General features: G+C 42.2%; 1 protein-coding gene across 2 annotated transcripts in view; it reads left to right on the top strand.

The window, feature by feature from the left end:
• The window catches only part of SH3RF3 (SH3 domain containing ring finger 3), a 246319-nt gene that overhangs the window by 169197 nt on the left and 60885 nt on the right, over nucleotides 1-16237 (top strand). For both annotated transcript variants that reach the window (XM_053971184.1, XM_053971185.1), the window contains exon 4: nucleotides 14287-14655. In XM_053971184.1, the coding sequence (XP_053827159.1) occupies nucleotides 14287-14655 (369 nt within the window). The remainder of the gene's footprint in view (nucleotides 1-14286; nucleotides 14656-16237) is intronic.

Genomic DNA, 16237 nt, shown 5'->3' with positions numbered 1-16237 from the left:
GGGACCATGCAAACCTCAGGAAGGTCAACAAGGCCAAGTGCCAAGGTCCTGCACCTGGGCCAGGGCAATCCCAAGCACAGGTACAGATTGCATGAAGAATGGATTGAGAGCAGCCCTTAAAAGAAAGTCTTGGAGGTGCTGGTGGGTGAGAAGCTCAACATGACTCTGTAGCCCAGAAATCCAGACACATTCCTGGGCTGCATCCAAAGCAGAATGGCAGGTGGGGCAAGGAAAATGAGTCTCCCCCTCTACTCTGCTCTCATGAGGCCCCCACCTGCAGTGCTGCATCCAGCTCTGGGGACCCGAACATAAGGAAGATGTGAACCTGCCAGAACAAGTCCACAGAAGGGCCACAAAGTTGATCAGAGGGCTGGAACACCTCTCCTGTGACAGGGGGGCTGGAACTAAATCATGTTTAAGGTCCTTTCTAACCCAAACCATTCCGTGCTTTTATGATTATTCTACCATGGTAAATAGTCACAAATATGTCTGAGCTTGACCTTTTGAACTTTTAAAGAAGAGTAGTGTGAAGAATAACAGTTTCCTGATAGAATGTAGTGATGAATCGGTTTTACCTCTTTTTTTTACTTCTTATTGTCGCACATGCTGGAATGGTCAAACTGTTTTTATTCTAGGCACAAAAGGATCTGTTAGTGTATGTTTATGTTGAATGCATGCTTCAAATAATAAAAATAACAGATGAAGTTGGTTTTTTGCCTAAAAATGTCATTAACTGTGCCAAAACCAGATGCTGAAGTCTGAAATCCTCTGACATTTTGTTAGGTGTTAGGGCTGAACATTGAAAAAACCAAATTCAAAAGACTAGAGGAAGAATCTGCAAATTAAAAACAAAAATCAGAAACAGGGAAGATAGTTGGAATTAATTTGGGAATCTCTATCTTTTCCAGATTTTCTCTAGAACACACAGGACTCTTGAAGGCTGACCCTTTTGTGTTTAGTCTATCCTGTAGAAGAAATTGCATTGGTTTTGGTTACTTTATTCCTTTACATAGTAGACCAGCCATTGTTTAGTTTATCTCCTGCTGCACCGTTTTTTGAGTGTAATACTGGCATTATTTTAATCTGACAAAAGCAAGGGCTGCTGCCAAAGGGATTGTCCTGCTTTTACCTCATGTGTGACAATTCTTTCCTTCTGCCCTCCATGTTCCAGGACTACCAGATATATCTACGTGCCGAGATGAATCAGGGAAGTCACTCTGTTGAAAGCTATTCATTTAAGTTGTTTTAGTTTCCAGTCATATCTGTTACTTTTACTGCATAGTCACATGATGTAGGGCAGAAAGAGGGAAGATGGGAAAAGAGGCCGTGTGGTACCTCACACTTCAGGAAAACACATCTATGTGGGCAGCAACTCCCACCCACAGTTACCCTGCAGCAATTGCTGCCATTGCAGTGTGCTGTAAGCCAGCACGCAAAAATGGTGAGGTGAGGAATGTGGGGCTTTGTGCAAGCAACCTTTTCCACCTCCCTGTTGTCCCTTGACTTATCTAATTATTTTATTAAGTTATAATTTTATGACAAGCATACTAGCTACTACATAAACCAGGTTAATAGTATTAGTTTTTGCTTAAGTGAGGCTGGAGGGAGTGTCCTGCTCTAAATCTGACTTTGAAGTCTTCCGATCTGTTTAGACACAATTGAATCAAATTGACAGGAAATTTCATGAGAGAGCTTTCTATAATAGAATTTTTCTGGAAACCTTGGGACAAAGCAGGAGACCTGCCAGACCATTGAGACAGTGATAGACTCATGCTAGAGATATTCTTCTCTTACCACATGGCTAAAGGGATAGCACTGAGGGAACAGGCAGCTCTGTTTCTCAAGAAGAAAGCAGCTTTGCAGAAGGAGGGAGAGCACTCCCTGATGGTCATCTCCTTGATCCCTTTCTCTGATCTGCTTCAGCCCCAACAACATAGTAAGGAATTTACAGTCATGACCTCCTCTTGTATCCTTTTTCTTTTCTTTTCCTAGCCGAGGAGGAAGGACTATGACTGTAATCTTTGAGAAATAATTTCCTCAGCATCTTCCCTCCTTGCTTCAGTCTAGTGCTTAGATTTCCCTCTTCCCAGCCAAAGCCTTTCACTTCCATAAGTGCATGGCTTAGGAAAGAGATGTGTGTGATTATATTGATTTGGTGGATGCAAGATTTTACTCTCCGTTAATATATGGACTATGGGAGTGGAAGAAGAGCTATAGAGATGATTAATACTGAATTCCTGGAAATCTCCCAGGCCAAATGAGATCTGAGAGCTCCTGGCACTGAGCTTCTCTGCCTTAAAGCACCTGGGAGGCTGCCATGGTTTAACCCTGGCCTGGGAGGCTGCCATGGTTTAACCCTGGCCGGTTACTGCTTAGGGTCATGCTCTGTCTCAGGCACAAGGTTTTGTCCTATGGGGGCCCTTGAAGGCACAAAAGCACTCCTGAGGGATGAGTTTAAGGTCAAAGCAAAGGCAGCTCCACACCATTCCAGTGACACAAAGGTCTGCCTTTGCTGGAGGAACTCTCACTAAGCACATACCTGAGTTTTCAGTGCAGTACACAGTACACAGTTAAGTGTGTTACTTTCTCTTTGGCCACTGGTTAAAGACAGAAAAATGAACTTTCTTGGCAAGTAATAAAGACATTGCCGGTGGGAATCACATCCCCATGAGTGGTTTCATTCATTTGGCTGGCAGTTCTACCAGTCTTTGTCCAACCTGATTGCTGAACCTTCACAAAGATCAAACTCTCATCAGGTCAATGCCCTGATTTTGGCTACATCCTTTTTGAATCCTTAGCAAATGCAGACTTGCCTCATTCTTGACAGTCTGATGCTGTGTCTGATGACATGTGTTGCTACTCCTTTCTTTCCCTCTGGAGACTTTTTCTGTTCCCTAGAGCTCATACAACTCACCCTTACCTGCAGCCCTTTGCTTACTCATTACTCTCTCTGCCTATTGGCCTTTATTTATTACTGAATGCCAGCTATGACAATCACTTTGTCAGTTTTTTAAATCCCAATTTTCTTCCATAGTGCTCTGTTCTTCACTGTTGAGATGAATGCTTCAAACACCTGCATCAGAACTGCTCCTCCAGATTCTTCTCTAAAATTTCTCTTGGCTGTGATGGCTAGAGATGTATGTTGTGCAATCCTCTGTCCATCTTGCTGATTAGACTATTGGATTGAATATTTTCTCTATAACTATACACTGTCTCTTGTCCCCATCCTAAACTGTACTTTCTTTGGGCCAAGAGCTGTCTTGTTTTTTTATGTTTACATGATGCTTCTCACAATGGAGTTCTGTGTGGTAGGAGCTTTTCAGCATTTAATGGCAAAAATAAGTATGAATAAATGTCTCTGTGTGACTGCATCACACAATGTGGTCACAGTTTACAAAATTTCAGTTTCCTTGGGACAACTTGTCTCTCTGCCTACAGAATGTAGGTGCAATGCAGGGAAAACTGTTTTCAGAAAGGAATGTGTTAGGAAAATATTTGCACTTGAGTAATTCCACAAACAGGAAAAAAACCCCAGTGTTCTGCAGTTTCAGAAAGATATCCTACTGTGCAGATTTTTTTGCTAGCCCATTCCTTTTGCCATCTCAGAGCTCAAACAGCATGGCCTAGAGCAGTGGTTTTCCAAATTCCTTCCACTTGTAGCATACTAGCATAAACAGTATTTGCATATGGATGTCATAAAAGTGACTAATGCTGGCAATCATCATACTTTATTGCAGTAATGTGACACATGTGCCTAAGCATCCTAAATTATCTGCTCCAAGCTCATTGGGGCTGAAGAAATGGCACACCTCTTATCTATCAGTGACACCTGTGGCAGAGCAGGCTTGGACAGAAACCAGAACATTGATCCAGCTCCAGATGAGTGTACAAGAGGCAAAGGCACTAGCTGCTTCACTGGATGATTCCATTGCACTGGGTATGTGTCCTTTACCCGAAACCAGAAATTAAACTCAAAAAGTTGAACAAGTAGCATTTCTAGTTTGACAGCCAGAGAGCTCAGTGTACTTTTGACTGCAGCTGTTGGCAAGTCAATGAAGAGACCTCCCACTCTGAACTCAACCTTGCCCCCAATCATGTTTTAACATCTCAGATTCTCCAAAGAAGTCTATAAATGGTTCTTTGAGGTGAGGGGCAGTGAGTCATGCCATGAGTGTGAGGTTGAGTGCTGCCATTTTCAGTCAAGAATTTGAGGAGTTTAGGGAATTTATCGCAGTTCACCCTTGTCAGATTTTTCTTCCACAAGGCGAGGGGGGAGGGTTGTGAACCCAATTGCATCATCATATAGCACAGAAAGCTTATTTTCACATCTTACAAACTGGCTTTCAGTTACTGGTCAGGCTTCCAAAAAAACTGAGATGTGCCTGTTGTGCAGTGTGCAATATGCCATGTGCACCCGTAATGCCATCCCAATCCATTGTCTGCCTTTTAGCAGTGTGACAGAAGTATAGAGGTCTCCAAGGTGAGACAGGGCTATGTAAAAATCATTTTAAAATAACTGGTCACTGCATAGAGCAAAAAAGGATACAAATTAATGTTCCCACTGAGGACAAAGAGCCATGCTGCTGTACCAGGCATCAGCACATCTATGAGGGAAGAAGGTGCTTTAAATGTATAGATGATTCAAAGCAGAGTTTGCACTGTAATAACCACAGGGGACACAAACTCAGTCTGTCAAGTCTCCCTCAGCCCAATTCCTTTTTTTTCATCTGTGTGCATAGTTAAGAGGACCAGTCTCCCTGTCACATAAACGATTCATGTATCCTGGTGCAGCTGCCCTTTTCAAACACATATAATTCATCTCCCATTTCAGAGAAACTCTCAGAACTCTCCTTCTAGGGAGTCATCCCATAATTTGGTGAAACACCAGCACAATCTCTCCTGACTCATATTTTCACCCCAACTGGCAAATAGGAAACCCAAAGGCTGGATGCATCTCTCCAAAGATGCAGCAGTGACGGATGGCTGACATCCATTGGCTGCTTCCAGAGAAACATGCAGTGCGACCCTGGAGCTGGAGCAGGAACCCTCCACCACAACCAGCAACCCTGCTTTATAGCCAGCTGTAGCAGGAGCTCCATGCACACAGAATCTAACTATACAGCCACATGGGATGTCACACTATTGCAAATGCCCTGTACCACATCCAGCAGTCTTTTTCTTTCTTGTATTTGGGAAGCAGAAGCCAGAACACTATATAGAAAAAAGGTCTCTAAATATCGTACACACAGGGCAAAGGCTGTTTATCACAACCCTTTAGTGCTAATATCTGCTTGAATTGTGTATGCCTTGGTTCCTTTTTCAAGCAATTGAACCAAAACATTTTCTTGGCATTTGCTTTCATTCTTCATTTCGGCTTTATCAGAGATAGAGAGTACAGTGCATTTATTTGTATGTGATTCCCCACAGGTAATCTTCAGTTGCAGAACATAAAACTTAATTTTCCTTCATTGCACGAGATTTCTTATTCTACACAAAGTTGTAAATCACTGCAACAAAGCCTCCTTGCTTGCTCAGTGTAGGCAAAGCCTTGCATTACTTGAAAAATTACTTTGGCTTTCCCATGGGCTCCTTGTGCTGCAATTCCAAGAGCTTCCAAGACCTCCAAAGATTTATCCAACTTCATGCTTTCTGCAGGTAGCATTGATCATATGAGGTGATGGCGTAGGTCTTTTTCTCATTACCCACCAGAACACTTTTCTTACCAAATTTATAAAGGACTTCAGCAAATACATGTCTTTTTTCTTTCCTCCTTATATCTCATTAAGCTGGAAGCAAGTGTTTTCCCTAAAAAAATGATGTGGTATTGTTGCTTCTTTCACACAACTCTGATCATTCCAAAACTAGCCTTTTCAAGAACTATATTTCCAGGAACAAATCTGAGCACGATGTTCCTGGTTCACAGTCCCATTTATAATTACTCGGGGCCACACACTGTAATTTGGAAGCCATTTGCTTTAAGACTCCCAGGCTTGATGTATGCATTAACTCTGAAGACATCCTCTGCCCTTAGCTGGTGGTATTTAACTTCCTTAGTTGGTGGTATTTAACTTGTCAATTTTCAGTTAATTCATGATTTTATGGCTATTGTTGATCACTTGAGTAAGCAATAGCACCAGGAGCCTTGTGAAATATTAAGGAAGGAAGGAGGTAGAAAGTTGCCTGAAAACTCTGAAAACACAAAACTTGTCTGTTTTTAAAGATACTGCGTAGAGTTTACATGTGATCTGTACAGGTCTGCTCCAGGATCTAAACAGTCTTTCCTAGCCTGTGCTGAAGTTTTTAGGTACAGCTGGCTCACAGTGGAAGTTTTCACAAGTGAAGGGCTTTGTAGATTCAGCACAAAGCTCCTTCAGAGGGCTTCCCTTCCTTGCAGTAACTGGCTGTAATGATACAGAGCTCATACCGCTGCCAAGTTTTGGTAAGGAATGAGGCCATCATCTGAACTGATTCTGAAAGCCTCCTGATACATCCAGGTCCCTAGCCAAGGCTGCTGCCCAGCATAAGGCTCTTCACACTTCTGCTAGCACCAACCACTTTCCTCATGATGCAGGCAGACACTTAGACTCAGGAGGGGAGTCACAAAGGTTTTCCAGTTTACAAGAACAAGTGAAGGATACTCAGCATAGCCAGAAAGCTGGTGCCTTTCTATTTGGAAAGTGTGTTAACACACTTTAGCGTGTTAGTGTTGTTTCAGGTCTCCCATGGCTATTCCCCCACACAGGGACATTCAGCCAGGAGTCCAAGTACCCTGTTGAACTCCTAAACCATGGTGGCTTTGGTAAGTTCTTGTCTTAGCTGAGAAACATCATCTGCAAAACAATTTCCTGATGGACATCTTGTCAAAACAAGCAAGTTCCTGGGAAATACTTAAGTTCCAATATGTTTCATCTTTTGATGAAAAAATAGTTTGTCAGCAAAATCTACACAAGCTTCAACAGGGACTTTTCTGGTACTGAAATTAGTGCCAGATGGGCACCAGTCCTTCCACTGTTGAAGGCAGCTGGAGTTTTGCCACTGACTTCAAAGGAATTAGGATCAAGCCCATGAATTCATGACTGCACTTTTTATTTAGCATTCTGAATAATTTATAAGTAAAAATAGGCTGTATTCTCCCACTCTTTCAGATGTTGAGTAAAGCTGTATTTGGTTACATTCCTTGCTTTCAAAGTAGCTTTGGTGTAGTCATGAGTGTCTCATTATGGAAAAAGGTGTCCATAGGGGACAGATAGAAGGAAAAAGGAAATCCTTAGGCATACCAAAGGCACACAGCAGATCAGACATTCAGAGTTGACAGATCAGAGCAAGAGAGTCCTCATACTTGGAGCTGAAGGCTAAATAGATAGCATTGTTTCAGGAAGTGGAGGGAGATCTAGAAGGCATACTTCTTTTTGGTGAGGTAATCTATTTTTAACAATATTGCATTTAGTTTTATTTTCTTTCTTCTCAGTTCTTCAGACATTAGTTTCCATAAGATTTCCTGCCGTGCTTAACTCCTGAACAGACTTTGCAGCAGATAATGCATTTCTCTGGGATACACCAAACTTGTTCTCCACCACTGCAAGCCATTTTCCTTCTTAAAACTATTTGGAAAAAAAGGGGAAAGAAAAAAAATTCCCAGTTCACCACCCAGGGCTTAGTGTTTACTTCTGCTGCACGCATCATTTATTTTCATTCTGCAAGATCATGACGACACGCTCGTCCAAGCACATGCTGTTCTAATATGCTACATTCCTCCAGCCCCTCAGTGCGTTAGAAGTGACATTGCTGCTAAATGAGAAAGATCTTGTAGGACAGGCAAATAAATTGCTAAGTACTGCTGCCTTTCAAAGACCCATGTTGTAGACAAAAATTATTGGCTTGCTTTTTCCAGACTATACATTGTTGTGTATGTGGATGACCCTGGTTAGGAAGGCTATCTGCTGTAGGGTTTTAGGGACTTTGTTCCTTGAGAACATGCTGACATATTTAGCATGCTTTTGGAAAAGAGAATGACACATATGCCTCGACCTATGGCTGGAGGAACAGAACACTTGAAGTTTGAGATGTGTCCTAGGAAAGTATTTCTGCAGCTATCATTTCATTTGAATCTGTTCAAGCAAGCACATGTACTGCACTTCTTATATTTTCTGGGTGCATGGAACAACTCTGCTCTCAATCACAGTGTGGGTTTCAGAAATCTATCTTCCATGATGGATAAACCACTTGCAGAAAATCTGTTCCAAATTTGCTTGTTCCTCTCTGGCAATAAATTAGAAAAGGCAATAGTGGATTGTTAGAGATTAACACAAAACCATTAAGTACTGCTTTGGTTTGTCTATAATATTTTCTTCTAAACTGTGCCTTACTAATTACTCTTCATAAGATGGTGCCTAAATGAATAATTGAGGTAGGATTTTGTAGGTTTTGCCAAATGAATTTAAATTGTCCATGGAGAACTTTGGAGGTTTTCTCTAAACACTTTTATATCTGAATTAACAAAACATATAAAAGATTAAAATTCTAGATACATTCAATATGACTTGGTTAAAGAGCCTTTGGCACAAATTTGTCTGCTAATATCCCACTAGTAAGCTCTAGGAATTGCTGTGTGTCCTCTGTACTAACCTACCAAAGAACATGTAAAGTATTAGGCAAAGAAAGTATTACGTACTTCCTCCTGATGTCCATTTGAGTCAAAGGCTGTCTTGTTACTTGGCTACAGCAGAAGAAAATTGTATCCTGCATTTGCCAATAGGGATAATAGTAAGAAAAAGCTGTTTTAGCTTTCTGAAAGACTACTTTTTGGGTCTGAAAATGCTTTTACAGATGCAGTCCTCTCAGGAACCCAGCAGAGACAGAAGAATCTTGTATAGTTATGCCCTTAGTTACTTAATAATCTCACTGTGCTTCAGAACATAAATTACAATACTAGCAAACTAGTTTAATGAGGGCATATGAACTTAATATTTCTTGAAAGTACCTACTCTGAAGTGAAAATTTAGTAATAAATTCATACTGTTTATTTTAATCACACAATCAGATATGGAACTGCAAGTTGCCAAAATCTCCGCAAGGCATAAAATAGGGATGTGCATGATCTTCTCAATATTTATGAACAATAAAGTATAAAAATCAGCAGTCCCTAGGTGAAAATATTTTCAGTCTTTCAGGGGGACATTGTGAAGATGTTTTATTAATAATTTTAATTTTGTTTTCTGCTCTGCTCAGTGGTTCCGTTCTAAAAACTTGAGCATTACATTTTTTTTCTTTCCAATTTGTTCTTTTGTATTAGATATGTAGAGATTTGAGGGGATTTTTGCTTTTAAAACTGGTTTGAGTCTTATACCTGTATTTGAACAGCACCATTCTTTAGCTAATAGTTTCCATAAAGACAGAAAAAAAAGATTTTGTAAGAAGTGAAAGTCTTGATGAAGTGTACTTTCTGGTCCAAATTGGCTCCAATTTATCAAAATACTGAATCACATGTGTAAAACTGAGAATTTAAGCAATCTTTTCTTATTTAGAGAAGAATGACATTTTAGTCACACATTAGTAACGCTTTGGTCTGCACAGTATCAAGTACATACTGAAGTATATTTGTAAGCCACGCAGTGATGTCCTGTCTTTGGTAGGGCAGATGCCAGTCAGAAATTAATCCCTTACCCAGACCTAAATGACTAGAAAGTAAGAGTATTCAATAGCAGAATAGTCCTCCTTCTTACAGAAGACAGCACTATCAGGGAAACGCCACAACCCAGGAGCTGCTGTTGTGAGCATGGTGTATCAAAGTGTCCCTTGGAAGACTAAACTGGGATAGAATAATTTTGCCACTAACATGGATTAGTAAATGCACCGGCATATTTGTCAAGGGAGATGTAGTAAGGATTAATTATTTAAATCTAACCTAAATTTCCCATGTTTCTCTCTTGTTCCATAATAATAACAACAATAAATTACAAAGTAATAATTTGCTCTTTGAGTTAAACCTGAGTTAATTGTCACCCACACTGGACAAGAAGTAGATTTTCCTTACTCTTCATTCCATCTGGGGTATGTAAGTAGGTGCATAACGTTGCCCATTGAAACTGTAGTTCATTAAGCCATATTGGGATATAAAGAACATATTTGGTCTCACATGGGACAGTCAATGTATATGACAGTTTCTCTCCTGTACTCGTTCATTCTTAAAAGAGAAATGTGTTGAAAGCATTAGAAGTGTGTGTGTGTGTGTGTGTGTGTATCTGTGCATGCAAGCACATGCAACAGAGACTGAGAGAAACTCACCATAATATATTCTGCAGAAAAAAAAAAAAGAGATTTATGTGGAGACTAATAATAAATAATTTTGGAAGTGGAGAAATCCTGTATGATGTAGCTTAATATGTGTCACCTATGTGGTAAAGTCACAAGTAAAGTATCTAAGACAGTCATATCTAAAAGCGAGAAGAAAGAAAAAAACCTCTCCCTTAGTTCATATTGCATGGGCTCTCTGCTTGGACACTAATGTCATGTCAGCTTGCATTGTGGCAGGGTGGAGAGTATAGCTTCCTGATCAAGGCCACCAAATTTTTAATGAAGAGCACTTGATTACTGCTCCCATTGTAGAAAAAGGTTGTTTGGAGGTGAACAAGGCTCTGTGCACAGAGGTATTCTGCTCCCACCCTTCTTCACTCCCGAAACCAGATGAGCTGGAGCTGTCTCCAGTATGATTACTCACAGCTGAGGAAGGGCTTCCTGAGAAATAGGCACAGTAGCTCCATGAACTGAGACTGGTGCATCCTTACCTCAGCCTGCAGAGCCTCACAGCCAATAGTCACTGAGACGCTGTGAACAGTTTTACTGCATCATCTCAACACATCTCTTGCATGATAAAGTCCCTCAGATTAAGGCTTGCTGTTGCAAGATTTTGCATTTCTAGACAGGATTTCAGGGCTGCTGGGAATGTTTGACTGGTTTGGCATTTAAATCCAAGCCTTATCCCTCCAAATCTTATGTCAAGTTTCCTAGGACATCCCCTTCATAAAGAATGGATTTGGGGTAAAATCAGTCTCTCTGCATAAGTCAGTCTCAAGGGCATAAGTCTCATGTCACTTTGGGCTTAGCAGGACCACATATTCAAATATAGGATCTTTCTAGAGAAGGGATCAAAACTGAGTGAGAAAGTTGAGTTCTGGTATTTGAGATTGTCATAAGAGCTACAGGCTTCCAGAAATGTCAAATTCCTGACACTGACTGTGGGTCAGAACTTTCCATTAAACTTCTCATCTGGAAGCAAATCTGCCTGAAGATCAGATGACAGACACCAGAAAGCAATGCTTGTTTACATATTCAGAGTTTAAAATAAGAAATTTGCAATCATGTTTATATTTAAAAAAGGGTTTCTAAAAGTTTTTTTGCGAAGAGGAAGAGCTGTTTGCTTTTACAAAGTAGTAAGCAGACTTTTCTCTGCATTCATAGCCTATTTGGGAAGTACTTTCCAGCATCTGTGGGCAAAGCTGTTTAAAAACAATTCTCTACAAAAATAAAATTGTAAGGCTGTAAAGCATTTTTTATCTTGGCAGACCAAAATAGTTTTTCCCCAGTATTTCAAGAAGCCTCTGACATTCTCAAAAGTTCATTAGCTTGACTGTTTGGGGAGGAGTTTTCTTTCTGTCTTCAATCTTCTACTGATATAGATATTTACTTTGTTTATATCAATACAGGGTTATTTTTTATCACTTCATGTTTAGATGCTTGCTTTCTTATTGACATTTCAACTAGGTGCCACTTTGAACAAAAAAGTAAGGGATTTTGTTGTTTTAAAAAGAACAGCTGCAGTGTTAAATTGGATTCCAGACAGTGGGATTTATAATCTAATTCTTACAAGAGATTCAGAGCTTGATATCAAGAGCTGGAGCACTTCACTGTCCACATGTAGCATGTTGTAAAATCAGAAGTTCTAAATTCTTTTTTTCAAACTCTATTTTTTCCTATCTCAGAGAGTTAAAATATATTCTTTTTCTTCTTGCTGTTGATTAAAAATTTCCTCACCCTCTGCTGTCAAAGAGTCATACATATTTGATAGCTTTATCCTTTTCTCCTTAGTATTTCAAGTAATTCAGCTAGACTATCTTCATCAATGGGGTAAGCAGAGCTGTAACACCTACTTAAGGGAGGGAAGCCATCTGGTTTCCTTGCAACTTGGAGCCTGCTGGCAAATATTAGGTTGTACCAATTTAGAGCATGATGAAGTGGGAAATAATGGACGTTTCTGAACAATCTGAAATAGGATCAGCTGTTATCGGCAAAAATTGGCAGGTGCAGTGCACTACACTGGCTGTAAGCGTGGTCTCAAGTTGGACAGTGCAGCTGGGAAAATGACTTGCTAATTGAATGGTTGCAGGACTCCCAGCAGCTCTGAAAGCAGTGGAGCATCATTAATTGGAGGCTCTTGGTTGACTTAGTGGAAGCTGTCACAGAAAGAAGGATCCTGCAAGTTGAAGTTTACTTCGTTGGTGTTAGTGTGGTTTTTGCCTGTTACACTGAATGAGTCCTCGTGGAGTCAGGAGTGCTTTCAAACTTAGAAGGACTGGCCTAAGGCTAGCAACATCTATTCTTTTATTTACAACATGGTGACAGTGGTTGGGAGTTATAAAAGCTACACAATTACATATTTGTTTAGCTGTATGTTTCTGTTGTTATCTTTCCTTTCCCTCTCTTTTTCCCTTTTATTTCCACTTGTGCTAGGTTTCAAAATTGGCTTGACTTGGAGCAGAAATAATTCTTTATTTTAATTTAGAGCCTTGGAAGACCTTGTCCTCAACTGTTTCTTGGATGCTGCCATAATTCATAAAAGTAATTATATTTAAAAAAATGGCCTCACTTTGCTCCAGAATAGTATTACATACCCCTCTGGTTTATGTGGGTCTCAGAATAGCAGTGAATGCAAAAGCACGTGTGCATTAGCTGTGGCTCCCTTTTTCATATGTTGTTTTTATTCATTAAATGCAAACATATTGCGATGCATCCTCATTTAATATAAAGATGTGATGGCAAAATGTGGAATTTTCCATCAGCTGTTAACATCCCTTGAGGGAAGATGTATTGGCAATGAGTGCTGTGCAGAAAGCCCTGCTGACTTCAGAGTGCACTTCACGTATCATTAGTGACGGTAGCATCCCTGTGTGCCTGAAATCTCTGCAGCCGTGTACAGTGTAGCTTTCCTGGATGAGTTATGAAGGCTGGGAGGTAAGAGACTTCAGTGACAGGGTTGTGCCACCCAGCATGCCTCTGGCCTGCATAGACATGAGGTTATCTGTGAATGTGGATGAGGAACAGTGGGCTGAAAGCTGGCCTGAGCCTCCTAGTGCAGTGTTCATGGGTGGTAGGTCAAGTGTTAAACCCTTCAAAAGAACTGATGAAACCATGTTTTTAAACTGGACCCTAAGCAAATCTTCCAGTGGCCATCAAGCTCTTCCAAAGTTTAGGTGATACAGCTAGGGAAAATGCATTCAGTTTGCATCTGCGTTTGGATAACCTGTGTTAGGTGGGAAGCAGGGAGATGAAACTGGGAAGATTTGGAAGCTGTAGCCTTGGATCAAAACCCTGTCTGGCAAAGATCAAGCACAGGCCTGTGATGGTACTGAGAATAGCAAAACATTGATGAAGAGGCTCTTCCCTCCTTCCCCAGGCTCTGACTCAGCAGACTGGAACAAGCTGTTTTGGGGAATGCTGTGTTTTTAAAAGTTGTAGCTTCATGTGGACCAATTAATGGTGCCTAGTTCTAGCTTAACTCTTCTGGATGATTACTTTGCCTCTTTTGATTTTCCTGGCATTAACAAGTGGATGGAAATAATTCATCTGGCCTCATAAATCAAACAAAATCATAGAATCATAGAATCATTTATGTTGGAAAATACCTCTAAGGCCATCCAGTCCAACTGTTAGTTCAGCACTGCTAAGCCCACCCCTAAACCACAGCCTTGAAGTGCCATGTCTTTTAAGTCTTTGAAATATCTCCAGGGGCAGTGATTCCACCACTTTCCTGTTCCAGTGCTTGACAATCCTTTCAGCGAAGAAATTTTTCCTAATATCCTATTCTAAACCTCCCCTGGCACAACATGAGGCCATTTCCTCTTGTCCTGTCAGCTGTTACCTGGGAGGAGAGGCTAACTCTCATCATGCTACAACCTCCTTTCAGGTGGTTGTAGAGAGAGATGAGGTCCCACTGAGCCTCCTTTTCTGCAGTGGAGGGAACCTCATCACTCTCTACAACATTTTTATCTTTCCCTTTTCCTCCCCACGCAGCTGAATGAATCTGCCAAGCAGCTCATGGAGATGGACAAGACGTGCTCGGCTGCCGCCTCTGGCTGTGACATGCCGCTGGCGACGGAGACGGTGGCAGTGGCAGCGGCAGCGGCGGTGGGTCTGGCTCCGTGCTCCACGCTGGCCGGTGCGGGGGCTGCCGGAGCGGCCCAGAGGCAGGTGGAAGGCAAGAAGAACGCCAAGAAGCGCCACTCCTTCACCGCCCTCAGCATGACACACAAGTCCTCCCAGGCTGCCAGCAACCGGCACTCCATGGAGATCAGTGCCCCTGTCCTCATCAGCTCCAGTGACCCACGGGCAGCTGCCAGGATCGGGGACCTGACCCACCTCTCCTCCAGTGCCCCGGCCCAGGTAAGGTGGGGTGTGGGGGGGGGGGGGGGTTGGGCATCCTTAGCAGGTGGCATGCCCTTGGGTCACCTCTTCCAAAATGGCTCACCCTCATATGAAGCAGTCACATGGTGCTGTCATCCTGGTGTGACAGTACTTGGCATCTGCCATTCCTATCCTTGCATTAATCACTGGGCAGGCATGGGAAGCCAGAGGATAAGGCTAAATTAGATTCACAGTACTTTTTGTTAAGAAACAAAAAGTAATCCTACAATTTGTTAGAAGCAATGCAACTGTTGCACCAGTTTCTGTTGTAGAAAGGAATAATTTTGAGTGATCCCGTTACCATGAACGCATCTGTTACTCTGCAGGGTAGCAATGTCAGTATGAAATTCACACACTGGGGATAAAAAAAGATTTTTTGAATAATTATTTCTGTACAGATCGCTGGAGGATGAGCAAATGTGCTGCACTTTGACAAGTGCTGTACCCAGCAAGTAGCTGCTGGGTTCAGAAAAACCTAAGGAATTTTTAAACCATCACACATGCTGAGGGTGCATCCCTCTCCATCCTTCCCCCTCTCAAAGGAGGATGCAGAAAAGCATCCTCCCAGACATCCCCAGAGGTCCCAAAAGGAGCTTCCAAGAGGCTACTTCTGGAGCCCTGGCAGAAACAGGAGCCAAACTCACCAGGGGTACACTGAAACCCTTTGCAATTGCCCACTGTTTTTATGGATAATGAAATCCAACTGGCAATTTGAAGTTTGAAGGTGTAGAAGAGACGGGAGAATAGTCACAGTCCCAAAGCTCTTCTGCCTCAGCCTTCCTGCCCAGTCATCCACACAGTGTGTGTGCAGATTAGCACCCACTGGTGGTTTATAGACCAGTTCCTCATAGTCTGTGCTGCTTCTTAGTGCCAAGATAACCTCAGCATGACAGGGTCTTCCCACACATCATGTCTCTGCTGAAAAAAGCCACCCTTGCCCTTTTCCTCTCCCTGGACATGCCTTCTGGCCCCTCACATCCACATCCCCATACAGGGACAAACATAGATCACTTGCCAACCTTGTGGTAGCCCAGAGCAGGAAGCAATCCATGTTACAGCCATTGCCCATGCTGGTATGCATGTAGATGGCTGGGAGAGGGACAAGCAGCAAACTGTAGGGGCTGCTTTAGGCAGAAATGCCTGTTTATGGCCATCTGTAGTGCTGGTGGGTCTCCCCTGTGAGGCCAGTGTGCTGCACCAGACCATGGGGTCACTCCTGATAGCTGTGCCCTGCTGTGACCCATGATATGAGCCCCAGGCCCCTGCAGCACAGGTTTGCAAGGACTCTGGGGGAGGCAAGGGGCCTGAATGTACACCATGTGCAATGCAGGGCCAGCCAAAACTGTACTGAGAAGACAGTGCCACAGTGGAGCAGTACTCTCTATTCCTGCCTCAGCTGCTCACCTCCCTCCACTGCCCATCCACATGTAGGAGTCAGAAAGGCAGCTCAGTCCAGCTGTAATAGCACTTGGTTTCTTCCACATGCCTTTTCCAGGAAGGGTTTCTGTGCTGTAAGGTCTTCCCCCCCTTTCAGTCCCCAGCAGGAGGGTGAAGGTGAGGA

Source organism: Vidua macroura, chromosome 2 (assembly GCF_024509145.1).
Source record: "Vidua macroura isolate BioBank_ID:100142 chromosome 2, ASM2450914v1, whole genome shotgun sequence".
NCBI lineage: Eukaryota > Metazoa > Chordata > Aves > Passeriformes > Viduidae > Vidua > Vidua macroura.
This window is presented reverse-complemented; position numbering and strand designations above follow the sequence as displayed.